General features: G+C 43.4%; 8 protein-coding genes across 8 annotated transcripts; 6 read left to right on the forward strand and 2 right to left on the reverse strand. All coding sequences in view use genetic code 12, as the record gives it.

The window, feature by feature from the left end:
- Nucleotides 1-33: 33 nt before the first annotated feature.
- Nucleotides 34-1,296, reverse strand: PRO1 (glutamate 5-kinase; the record flags this gene model as incomplete). The annotated part of the gene is made up of 1 exon (XM_001487692.1): nucleotides 34-1,296. One exon carries the CDS (start codon nucleotides 1,294-1,296, stop codon nucleotides 34-36), a length of 1,263 nt encoding a protein of 420 aa, XP_001487742.2.
- Nucleotides 1,297-2,064: 768 nt separating this feature from the next.
- On the forward strand, nucleotides 2,065-3,081 carry PGUG_01120 (5'/3'-nucleotidase SurE; the record flags this gene model as incomplete). The annotated part of the gene is made up of 1 exon (XM_001487693.1): nucleotides 2,065-3,081. The coding sequence occupies one exon, from the start codon at nucleotides 2,065-2,067 to the stop codon at nucleotides 3,079-3,081; it is 1,017 nt and encodes a 338-aa protein (XP_001487743.1).
- Nucleotides 3,082-3,250: 169 nt separating this feature from the next.
- PGUG_01121 (uncharacterized protein) lies at nucleotides 3,251-4,051 on the forward strand (the record flags this gene model as incomplete). The annotated part of the gene is made up of 1 exon (XM_001487694.1): nucleotides 3,251-4,051. The coding sequence occupies one exon, from the start codon at nucleotides 3,251-3,253 to the stop codon at nucleotides 4,049-4,051; it is 801 nt and encodes a 266-aa protein (XP_001487744.2).
- Nucleotides 4,052-4,150: 99 nt separating this feature from the next.
- Nucleotides 4,151-5,095, reverse strand: SIT4 (type 2A-related serine/threonine-protein phosphatase; the record flags this gene model as incomplete). Its single annotated transcript, XM_001487695.1, has 1 exon — nucleotides 4,151-5,095. The coding sequence occupies one exon, from the start codon at nucleotides 5,093-5,095 to the stop codon at nucleotides 4,151-4,153; it is 945 nt and encodes a 314-aa protein (XP_001487745.2).
- A 357-nt stretch (nucleotides 5,096-5,452) lies between these two features.
- PGUG_01123 (mitochondrial 37S ribosomal protein bS18m) lies at nucleotides 5,453-6,040 on the forward strand (the record flags this gene model as incomplete). Its single annotated transcript, XM_001487696.1, has 1 exon — nucleotides 5,453-6,040. One exon carries the CDS (start codon nucleotides 5,453-5,455, stop codon nucleotides 6,038-6,040), a length of 588 nt encoding a protein of 195 aa, XP_001487746.1.
- A 1,392-nt stretch (nucleotides 6,041-7,432) lies between these two features.
- PGUG_01124 (MFS transporter) lies at nucleotides 7,433-9,235 on the forward strand (the record flags this gene model as incomplete). The annotated part of the gene is made up of 1 exon (XM_001487697.1): nucleotides 7,433-9,235. The coding sequence occupies one exon, from the start codon at nucleotides 7,433-7,435 to the stop codon at nucleotides 9,233-9,235; it is 1,803 nt and encodes a 600-aa protein (XP_001487747.2).
- Nucleotides 9,236-9,685: 450 nt separating this feature from the next.
- On the forward strand, nucleotides 9,686-10,936 carry PGUG_01125 (uncharacterized protein; the record flags this gene model as incomplete). Its single annotated transcript, XM_001487698.1, has 1 exon — nucleotides 9,686-10,936. The coding sequence occupies one exon, from the start codon at nucleotides 9,686-9,688 to the stop codon at nucleotides 10,934-10,936; it is 1,251 nt and encodes a 416-aa protein (XP_001487748.2).
- A 215-nt stretch (nucleotides 10,937-11,151) lies between these two features.
- PGUG_01126 (homocitrate synthase) lies at nucleotides 11,152-12,033 on the forward strand (the record flags this gene model as incomplete). The annotated part of the gene is made up of 1 exon (XM_001487699.1): nucleotides 11,152-12,033. The coding sequence occupies one exon, from the start codon at nucleotides 11,152-11,154 to the stop codon at nucleotides 12,031-12,033; it is 882 nt and encodes a 293-aa protein (XP_001487749.2).
- Nucleotides 12,034-12,226: the final 193 nt, after the last annotated feature.

A 12,226-nucleotide genomic window follows, 5' to 3' on the forward strand; every position in this document is an offset into this window, starting at 1 on the left:
GAGAAATTGCGTTTAGTATTTGTCTATTTGTTGTCATGCCAATGAGTCCGTAGAAGGTGCAAACGGAGGAAATGCAATGTTGTCTCTGTGAGCAACATACTCACTATCTGCAAACCCCAATATGCTTTCGATTTCGTGACTATGTTTTCCCATTATAAGTTCAATTTCATTGGAGCTGTAATTGACTCTACAGTTTCCAACAAGAACTGCCTCAGATGGGTCTGAGTCTTTAGTAGGAACGACCTTTAGGGACACAGACTCACTATCGTGAAAGCTTCCTTCAACTCCAACAATTCCCACTGGAAGTAAACCGGCACGATTCTTTCGAGTGAGAGCTTCAAAACAGCCTTGATCTATAATAAGAGCACCTTTAGTTTTGTTTCCATGAAGAAGCCAGAACCGCTTATCGGAAATGATCTTTGTTTGCCTAGGAAGTCCAAGAAATCTTGTGTGCAAGGGAATCTTTCCATCTTTTATGGCCCGATCGACAAATTCGGTTTGCTCTTCCATGGTAAGTTTGAGTTTATCCATTTCCACAATATTGTTGACAATATCAAGAATATAGTTGGGCTGAGTGGAAAGCGCAATAATGGTATGAACACCAACATTTGTTGCGAGCTCGGCAGCTATTAATTTTGTGGTCATTCCACCGGTTCCAACCTTAGAACCAGCACCGGCTTTGGAGTCCGACTTGATGTCCAAATTTTCCATTTTTTCCACCAACAACACAGCCTGGGCATCTGGGTTGCTTCTCGGGTTGTCTGTGTACAAACAAGGAACATCGGTCATGAGGAAAAGATAGTCAGCATGAACCATTCCTGCGGTAATAGCCGAAAGGGTATCATTATCACCAAACTTGATTTCAGAAACAGATAATGTATCATTTTCATTGACAATTGGTATCACACCCATCAGCATGAGCTGCTGGAGGGTATTTATGGCGTTTTTGTATTGGTTAAAGTCCAGAATATCGTTTCTTGTGAATAAAATTTGGGCGATTCTCTGATCAAATTGACGGAAAAGTGTATCAAATAACCCAATGAGCCGAGATTGACCTATGGACGCCAAAGCCTGAACCTCGGAAAGCGCAGCAGGCTTAGATGACAATCCCATGGTTTTCATTCCAATGGCAATGGCACCAGAAGACACAATAATGATCCGATGGCCCTGTCTCCGAAGCTTGACAAGTGTCTCCACTATACGAGACAAATTGGCCAACCGTGGTTCCATGGTTTGCTCATCCACTATGGACGAGGTTCCCAACTTTACCACTATTATATACGAGGTTTGTTCCATTGAAGTTGAAGTTTAAATGCAAATAGGCTGAAAAATTGAAACTGAAAAATCAGATCTGAAAAATTATAGACTTACAGAACCTTTGGCACAATGATCTGCAGGAAGAAAACGTGTTAAGACCAAGTCACTGGAAAGCAGGTGAACCTCGGTGGTAGGTTATAACGATGGTGACAATGAATGGCGGTTATGAACAGATTTGTCAAATGACTATTATCTGCAGCCCCATCGAAGTATATGCAGGCCATGTCTATAAAGTTTTCCTGCATGTATATGGTAATTTATATGCCGTTCCACGTTTGCCGCTAGTATTTGAATCACCGCCAAGACCAAGACAATGGTTACCGAGACGGAACGCCAATGCCGATAGCCAGATGTTGTTCAATTCAATGAGGAAGAATCGGAATCGGTTCCTCTTTTGAATACTTTCGAAAATCCTATACTGTCAACTTGACTAACTATAAATATGGGCTCATCCGATGATGAAGTTTAACGAATTGATCCATATAGTCACCAATTCTACAACACCAACCCCTATTAAAGAATTAATTAAGAAATTGCCTATGTCAGAACTGGTTGCAAAGACGTAACCCGTGCGCATACCAAAAATTGCAACGTTTCTCGTTAATAATAACCCTAAATCAGAACCCACGTTTTGCCATCTTACCATATTGGTGATGCACGTTGACAGCGGTGCGGCTCGAGGTTGCAGCCGAGAACTCTATAAAAGGTGGCATAGTATGCTGTAATTATTCCAACAATAAGTTAACAATGAAGCTTTTAGCCCTCGTATATTTGATGTCGTGTGTCCTTTGTAAGAATATTCTTCTTACGAACGATGACGGTTTCGCTGCTACCAACATCAGAGCCACCTACCGTGCGTTGAAGTCTGCCGGACACAATGTCGTTATGGTTGCTCCAGTATCTCAGAGATCGGGATGGAGTGGAAAGTTCGATGTTCCTTACACCAAGGACTTGATGACTGACGGTGAATTTGCCTACAAAGTCAAGGGAGACCCTGCTTGGGGACACGAACCAACCGACGTTGGTATCTGGTACTTCAACGGAACCCCAGCCAGCTGTGTTGGATTTGGATTGGACTACGTTCTTCCAAACTACTTCCAAGGTAAGACTTCAAACTCCAGTAACGTCACCATCGACAAGTTTGACTTGGTTGTGTCTGGTCCTAATGAGGGTGTTAACCTTTCTCCTGGTCTTTTCACCATTTCTGGTACCATTGGAGCTGCTGTATCTGCTGCATACCGTGGTGTTCCATCAATTGCTTTCTCTGGTTCCAACGGAAACAACTCGTTTTTCAAGGACTCTTTGGATGAAGACAAATTGAACCCATCGAATATCTACGCCGACTTGGTTGTCGATTTCGTCGACCAACTCTTCGAGGCCCAACAAGAAGACGAGAGATTGTTGCCTCTTGGAACCGGTATCAATATCAACATGCCTCCTGTTGGTTACCAGAACGAGAGCTGTACTGCTCCGGAGTGGGTCTACACCAGAATCACTGGTCCTGATTCCACCTCTTCCACCGTCAAATTCAACGCTACTACTGGTTTGGTCAGCTCCGGCTCAAACAGCTCCAAGGCTCTTCTCGTGGACTACAACGGTCTTGACTTTTTGCCATCTGAAGCCTCAATTCTTAAAAGTGGTTGTAAGAGTTCTGTGTCTCTTTTCAGCATTGACTACGATGCACCAAAGAGATTGCAAAGAAAAATCCACAAGGCATTGAAGCCTCTCTTCAAGTCAGAAGACAACGATGATGACAACGAGTAGTTGTGGCTACCAACAGTATTTTTGAATTCTTCCGTATATCCTTTTTCTCGATTTTTATACTCAAAATTTTCCCTCAATAAAATCATAGAATTTGCTCTGTTAATTGCTGCAAAATTTGTGCGGCTCATAAAATAATATAAAGCCTGCTGGGGTTGAAGCTGTCATCGAGATGTTGACTAAATTGCTTCTTCTACTAGCTGCTATTGCATTAACCGTTGGAGATGTTCTACAAATCCAGGGCAGAAATTTTAAGGTATTCAAGGACGAAAATGAACTTGTTCAGTCCAAGTTCTGGTCCGAGCTTCTGCTCAAATCTACCAAAATTGTGCCAGATTTACTCGTGTATGTCAACAGTACGGGCTCTGTCTACCTCACCAGAGAGGAACTGGCTGGCAAGAACTGGTCTCCATGGTTAAAATACAGACATTACTTGCACCTTCAGGAAGTTCAATATGGTGACGACGAACAAGTCCACCGAGAAAATATTGCAATTTCTCCCTGTCTTGTGTCTTCTCTTTCCTCAGAGAACATGAGTTATACCTACACTCTCGGGTGGGACCTGTCTTTTGATATTAATTTTGGCCCAAGGGCAAGATATACCTACGATACAAGTGAGTTGGGAGCGTCCATCACCGCCAATGTGGGACTCTTGAAAACGTCAATTTCGAACTCGGGAAGTATCAAGTGCCAACCATCACAAAACGGGACGGTTCAGGTATTTGGAACCATGACTCTTCGTTACTTTCCTGACGCCAAGCAACGAGAATGTAATTACAATGTTCGCAAGAAAAGATTCGAGCCGAAAAATTGGAACAAAATTACCACCAAGGCTAATGGACGGGAGATTGACGGAGCCGTATTTTACGATTTGTCTAGTATGCCAGTGATGGAGTGTATCACAAAACGAGAATACCAACAATGTAACAACGTTGCGGATTTGTTGGACACAGAATGGAATCCGTCCCGATGAAACCGATACCGAGCAAGAATGAATTATTATACATAATTAGTACTTTCGTATCCAATAAACTAAATCATGATCGTGAATGATTAGGCCATGTTCTATGGTTCACAAGAAGTATTCACTTCTCTGTTGTTTGCTGGTGTTATTTTTCACCGCGAGATCTCCATCGGGAACGGCACTAAAAATTTTGAAATCCGACTCCAACTTGTCGTCCACCTTCATAACACTGGCTACATTTCCACACCTATAACAGTAGTTAGGCGCAGACCACACTGTGACAACGTCTTTTTCTTTAAAGTGGTAACGGAAACCTTCCATAACCAACTGGTGGGCTCGAGCTATCAAGTCCAAGTTGTTAATATGGTTAAATTCCCGACTCACCTTGGATCCAAAGAGCCACCCGGCACCTCTGGGAGAAACCGCCCATGTATCGACGTTGTCAGGGTCAGACCAAACCAAGTCACAGAAACCTCCTTCGTGGGGAACTTCCTGAGCTCTACTCAAGACTCTGATCTGGTCCAACATGCGAATTTCTGGCGACAAGCCTCCATGGACACATAATATTTTACCATCAATGATAGCTGCCAACGTTAAGAAATCAAACACCTGGCAGCAGTACTTCCACACGGTGGTAGACCCGTATTTCGTCAAGCATTCCTCGTAAAAACCGTACACCTGAGTGATTTGTCGTGATTCATGATTACCACGTACTAATGTGATCCGATGGGGATACTTCACCTTGAGCACCATGAGTAACGTGAAAGTTTCGAGCGAAAAATATCCTCTATCCACGTAATCGCCCAAGAAAATGTAGCTGGTGTTGTTGTCGTCTTCAGGCATTCCTCCAGAAATTCGAAAGAGTTCAAGAAGATCATGAAACTGTCCATGGATGTCACCGCAAACGGTTACTGGAGATTGTACAGGTTGAATATTCGACTCTTCCATCAAGAGTTCTTTGACAAGCTCACATAGCTGTTTCATATCGGCCTCTGAAAGTGCCACACATTTTTTGATCAGTTCTAGCCAGTGATCAGGACCCCGGTCACTCATGTTGATTTTATGCTAGGATGAATATATTAGGGAAAAAGACCAAACACACGGTTTCGTGATGTGCAATTTGGTATAATAAGCTCACTACTGAATAGTTTTGCCTCTGTCTAAAGATCAGGGATTATTAATTGGTCTCGCCCAAAATGAGTTGGTGGGGAATTAATCAAAAATGCTTGAAAGTAGTATGGCGTCTACCAGTTGCAAACACAGCAGTCGATCAGAATCCACAAAAAACCAACCACCGCTCTAAATGGTAGGTATTGGTTAGTTATTCTTACCCAAGGTGCTCCGTCGACTTTTTCTGGCGGTCGTGCGCGGGCCCATCGATTTCGCAGACAAGGCCCGAAAAATTCACAAATGAACAAAACCATGCTTCGCAGAACCGTGGCTGGTGCCATACGAGCACCGTCGTTGGTAGCCCGTTCATTTACAAATTCTGCTATAACGATGGCGGAGAATCCACTTCCTTCGTCACCAGAAATGAAAAGTGAAAGTGCGTGGACCAAGGACACCACGAGCAACAGCAGTTCGGTTGTAAGTCAGGTTGTGGGATTAGCACGCACGATCCAAGAAAGCTCTCAACCCCCAGTACACATAGATACCATGTTCACCAAGCGGTTTGGCGTGGGCGAAACTTATGACCCATTTGACTTTTCCAACGATAAATTAGACATCCAAAAAAGAGAAAGAAGATCAGCACGAGCATCAGGTACATCCAGAGACCCATTTGAAAACGCCGGTATTGATCCTTTGGACGTGTATATGATGCCAGAGTTGTTGTCGCGGTTTTTAAGCTCCACAGGACAGATATTACCACGAGAAATCACCGGTTGCAACAACAAAAACCAGAGAAAGCTCTCAATGGCCATCAAGCGAGCACGGGCATGCGGATTACTTTCTTCCGTCCACAGACATGCGCGGTTCTTGCCCACGCGAAACATGTAAATAGATACTACGACTACTATACTACGGTTACTACGGCTACACTACAGCCTGTCCTGCTAAATTTGCATCTTGTCGCTCCTGCACACGCCTTTGTGTAACTTGTTCTATCCAATGGCGCAAGCTCGCCAATTAACCCTGTTCACTATGTTGACTCAAATTATTGCCAGACGTGCTGCTGTAACCTCCGTTAGGTCGTTTTCTTCTGCCAGAGTGCTTGCCGCCGAAGGTAGCCAGAATGATGCTTTTTCCGACAGAGAAAAGGCCCAGGAAAACATGTACATCAAGAAGCAAGAAAAGGAACAATTGAGAAAGTTGAGAGAAAAGTTGCAGAAACAAAAGGAATCCATCGACAAGTTGGAGGAGGAAATCAACTAGATTAAGAATTAAGTAGCTAATCATAGTTTTTTACTGAGTGTAGGAACGACTTGAGTAGTGGGTGGTGATGTGGGTTTGTGCAATTGGAGAGGACGCAATTAAGCTACATTGAAGCTGTCGAGTTCATTGAGTGCCTTGAGTGCAATTGAGCTAAATTGAGCTAAACTGGATGCTATTGAGTGAATTGAGCTAGATTGGATGCCATTGAGTGAATTGAGTGTATTGATTCACCTGAGTGCAATAGAGTGAACTGCAGGCATCTGTTACTCAACCGATACAGTATTGCCAAACTCACTCCCTGAACTCTGTCATGTATTCACCGAAGTCCAAGCGCCAAGCTTCATCCATTGACATCGCTTAACTCACCCTGAAGTCGAAGCTTATTATTTCGCGAAGAACTTTAAATCAGAATCGCCCCGCAAAATTCAAGCTCGTCTTAGCACTTTTCCAATTTGCAACCAGACACACAGCTAAGTCTAGTTAATGACAAGTTACTCTACATTTCAATTACTTGAAAACAGAGTGGCTGTTGTTTGGATATGAATGATTTGAAAAGCCTCATAAATCTTAAATTTTGCAGACGTTGCAAATTATCTGATTAGTACGTGGAGCTCCACTGATTCGCTTATGCTTTTTGCAATTTGTTTCGGAATAATTTTCGAAGTTGACAAGTGATACCAGAAGTAATATACTGGTGAAGGTATCTACTACTGTTATTTTTTTCAGTTTAGCCCAAATCAACAAGAATGCATTGAGAATTAGGAGAGGATTTGCTCTACGATGATGATTTAGAGTTTATTCACAAAATCAAAAATTGATTTCATGAAATGTCCCACCAAAATGGTCTCCCATCGCTTTCCTTACTGATGACAAATTGAGCTTCTTGCTTAGTATTCTTATTTGCTCATATAGTGACGTGCGGCGCACGGCTCACCTGCTTCAGATCCATGTCAGATTCTATAAATACTGTTTGAAAGAACAAATATGGTGAACCTGCTGACAGCTGTACTGGTATAGATGCCTGCAGTGTTTGTGTCTGCTTCCAAGGGTATAATTTCTCATGACCTTGTGAAACAGCTACTAGAGCAAGATTGCAAAATTCTAGGATTAGTTGGATGTGATGAAGAAGGTGAGGCATTGGTGCGCGAGTTAAGGTCCTCTAGCTTTGTTTATGAAGTAGTTGGGTCTCTTCATAAGAACAAATTATGTACTGATGTTCAACTACACGATAAGTTGAGATTGTCAGAGGATAGCTCGGAAAAGTACTCCATATTACCGATCATTATGAACCTTGACAGTGCAGATTATTCTTCGTCTTTGTCCACTAGTATAAGTAGTACGAGCCATCGTGAGCAAAATGCTAAAAACCTTGAGAAAGAGTACCCATTTCCAGTTGAAGATCGTTCTATTTACGCAGTTTCTTACAATGGCCAAGATGATCCTGCTCATCCGTTCAACTGGTCCTCCAAGAAGAAAATTCTGGTTTGTTTAACAGCAGGATTAACAGCATTTTCAATCTCTTTGGGATCTGCCATGTTTGCCGCAGGAAGCCTTCAAGTTCAAGAAGAATATCTTGTGGGAGATACTGTGGGTACACTAGGTACATCGTTGTTTGTATTTGGGTTTGCTTCCGGTCCTGTCATTTGGGGTCCTTTATCGGAATTGTTCGGTCGAAGGATGGCCATGATCCCATCGTGCTTCGGTTACGTTTTATTCACGTTTGCCGTGGCCTCAGCCCAAGATATCCAGACCATCATGATCTGCCGCTTTTTTGCTGGCTTTATAGGTGGAGCAGCCTTTGTAATTGGTCCAGCCGTGTTGGCGGATATGTTTCGTGCCGAAAAAAGAGGAGAAGCGATGTCACTTTTTGGCATTGTTGTATTTGGTGGACCCATGGTTGCACCTATTTTGGGTGCTTTTATAACCAAGAACCCCCATTTAGGCTGGAGATGGACTTCGTATATTACAGGATTAGTGGCTGCTCTTGCCAATATCTTGGTAATACTCTTTTTGGACGAAACCCATCATCCAATAGTCTTAGTCCAGAAGGCAGTTGAATTAAGAAACAGAACAGGTAATTGGGCTATTTTTGCTCCCCATGAAGAGTTTAACTTGACACTAAAGGAAATTGCAGAGAAAAACATTACAAGACCAATTTACATGTTGTTCACCGAACCAATTTTGTTCTTGGTGACATTATACAATGCTTTCATTTATGGTATATTGTATCTCATGTTGACAGCAATGCCGTTGATATTTGTTGGAAAGTATCATTTTAGAGCAGGTGTTGGAGAACTACCTTATGTGTCGATGCTTTTAGGTGTGATTGTTGGTGCAATTATTACACTTTTCTTTGAAAAACGATTCAAAAGAATTATGAGAGCAAACAACAACATTGCAATTCCAGAGGAAAGACTTCCGCCAATGATGGTTGGTTCATTCTTTTTCGCTATAGGCCTATTTTGGCTAGGTTGGACTGGTGACTACCCTGACAAAATTCATTGGATGGTCCCCACAGTCGGTTCATCGTTTATTGGCTGTGGTTTAATATTGATCTTCCTACCTTGTTTGAACTATATAATTGACTGTTACTTGGTGTTTGCGGCTTCGGCTTTGGCAGGAAACACTTTGCTTCGTTCAGCATTTGGAGCAGCGTTTCCACTTTTTGCTCGTCCTATGTTTGAGAATATGCACATAAAATGGGCAAGCACTTTGCTAGGTGCGTTTGCCGTATTGATGATTCCGGTCCCTTTCGGGTTCTACAAATACGGTAAGAAAGCAAGACAAAAATCCAAGTTTACATTTGACCAAGTGATCTGAGCTGCTTTACCAGTATAGCTATATGGCGATGGGCTCTAACACTATTTATAGATGGTTGTTTTATGGCATTATGAATATATATTTATCACAGAATCTCAATCAGAAGAAGTAAACGGCTCCCTAAATATCTACCAAAAGTAAGAATTTTAGGAGTTTTAGTAATAAAGACAAGAATATTTGCAGCAATTAGAGTTAGTACACTCAGTGCTGATTAGATTTGCAATTTTTCAATTTTGTGAATTTCTTGAAAAGGTCAAATTACCTATTTCAGAATGCTACAATGTTCTTCATCTTTTCAGTCCCTCTTTTTTATCTTATCCTTTTATCTCTTTTTCGTTATCTTCTCTCTTGCTACCGATCTTAATATACTTTCCGCATTCGGTAATCACCTGCATCGAAGCCGTTGTGCGGCAATACCGCCATCTCATCTGGTTATTCTGGCAAAACGATATGGGGTTCAAGGCCAGTTTTAATGCGTTCATTTACTCCATAAACACACCTCCGCCATCCCCAGATCCTGCGAAAACCTCAAAGCCTCGAAAGTGCCATACAAAAACCACTACAAGCGATTCTTCTCAACGCCAACATGGCCAAATATTTGAAAGTATTCCTTCACAAACCACACAGCGATCAGAAAGACAAGCTGCTCGGGATAGAAACAGATCTGGGCCTGGTGCAGAAGCTGAGTTTGTGGAACTTCAACATTCTAGTCAACAAGTGGTGAGTTTTGAAGACCCAACTTCTGGCCCAAGACGACCAGACCGGGAATCTCGGAGACACCGTTCACGAGCATACGGAAACCGTCCAAGAGCCGGTGAAAGAGCTAGCGGACGACCTACGAGAGAAGCTAGTGAAACTCTGGAACACCATAGAAACCTGGAGAGGCGAGAGGCTCGCCGAGAAAGGGCACGTCGAAGAACTGGAGAAAGACTACAGGAACGAGACGGCAGAGAAAGAACTCGAGAAAGAGACAGCAGAGAGAGGGCTCAGGAAAGAGGCAATGACAGAACTCGGGAAAGAAACAACCGAGACCGAAGTAGTCGAGACAGACCTCGCGAGAGGACCGCTCGTCGTGAGGAAAGAACGGTCCCCAGACGCAACCGAGACCACACTGGTCGCAGAAGAAACCAGATCAACCCTGCCTTTCCTCCTCCAATTAATATCCAGGAAGCCACCAGTATAAGAATTCGACGCCCAGTCCCGCTGATGCCACTGCCTCCACAAGAACCTGACCAGTCGCCCATTTCATCACTTTCAACACCATCTACGCTTCCGGAAGATTCCTCCGACGAGGTCCCCGAATACGACGTGAACGATATCGAGATCCCTCCGTATCGGGCTTCACTTCACAAGTACCTCGACTTGATGTCGTTTGACCCTCGGTTTGTCCCCTGTCTACGGATCAACCGGTCGCTTGTACGCAACCACGATAAGCTCCAGGAATCCATCCATGAATTCAAACGGTTCAACAAACTTCCTAATTCGGTAGATCTCTGGAAGATCAACCATGTAGACGATGCTCACTTTGACGATATTCTTCCCGACCTCATTCCCTATCCACTGCCACCAAGACAACGCCATGAAACGAACCACGAAAGCGAGCTACAGCCTCATGAATTACAAGCAATCAATGATTATGACTATGCCCTATTCTTGGAGCAACAAGAACAAGCAATGGCCCACCAATACGTGCGAGCGTGATGAGACGACTAATGACAAAAGTTAATATTTAATGTATCCATATATCTAAACTCTCATTTCGTAAAGTACGTCTACTAGCTCCCATTGACCATTGATTCACTGACTCCACTGAATCTACTGACTCTATTGATTTCCACTCTCATCTCGAACACCCCAGGCACCCGAGCAAATTCTCAATCTCAATCTCAAATTTCAATTCTCATTCTCCCATCACCATGCCAGAAGGCTTCACCAAGGTTACAGAGGACGTGCACAAGCCAGAGGTCCAGAACCCATATGGACCCAACCCTGCGGACTTCCTTTCTAATGTCAGCGAGTTCGAGTTGATCGAATCCACTTTGAGAGAGGGAGAACAATTTGCAAATGCTTTCTTCAGCACCGAAAAAAAGATCGAAATTGCCAAGGCTTTAGACGACTTTGGAGTCGATTACATCGAGTTAACGTCGCCCGTTGCCAGTGAACAGAGTCGTAGAGACTGTGAGGCTATTTGCAAGCTTGGACTCAGAGCCAAGATTTTGACTCACATTAGATGCCATATGGACGATGCCAAGGTTGCGGTCGAAACTGGAGTAGATGGCGTGGATGTGGTTATTGGAACTTCTCAGTTCCTCAGACAGTACTCTCACGGAAAGGATATGAACTATATTGCCCAGCTGGCTGTTGAAGTGATTGAGTTTGTTAAGTCGAAGGGCATCGAAATCAGATTTTCTTCCGAAGATTCATTTAGATCTGACTTGGTTGATTTGCTCAACATCTACCGAACCGTCGACAAGATTGGTGTGAACCGTGTGGGTATTGCCGACACTGTAGGCTGTGCTAACCCTCGTCAAGTGTACGAATTGGTAAGAACGTTGAAGTCCGTTGTCAAATGTGACATCGAGTGCCATTTCCACAACGATACTGGATGTGCTATTGCCAACGCTTACACTGCTCTCGAAGGTGGCGCTAAGCTCATCGATGTGTCTGTGTTAGGAATCGGTGAAAGAAATGGTATCACTCCATTGGGAGGCTTAATGGCTAGAATGATCGCTGCTGACCGTGATTATGTCTTGTCCAAGTACAAGTTGCACAAGTTGAGAGACTTGGAAAATTTGTAGCTGAGGCAGTCCAGGTGAACATTCCTTTCAACAACCCTATCACTGGGTTCTGTGCTTTCACTCACAAGGCTGGTATTCATGCCAAAGCCATCTTGGCCAATCCATCCACTTACGAGATTCTCAACCCATCTGATTTCGGTTTGACTCGTTACATTCACTTTGCCAATCGTTTGACCGGATGGAATGCCATCAA

The sequence above is a fragment of the Meyerozyma guilliermondii genome, genomic scaffold (genome assembly GCF_000149425.1).
Source record: "Meyerozyma guilliermondii ATCC 6260 scaffold_1 genomic scaffold, whole genome shotgun sequence".
Taxonomy (NCBI): domain Eukaryota; kingdom Fungi; phylum Ascomycota; class Pichiomycetes; order Serinales; family Debaryomycetaceae; genus Meyerozyma; species Meyerozyma guilliermondii.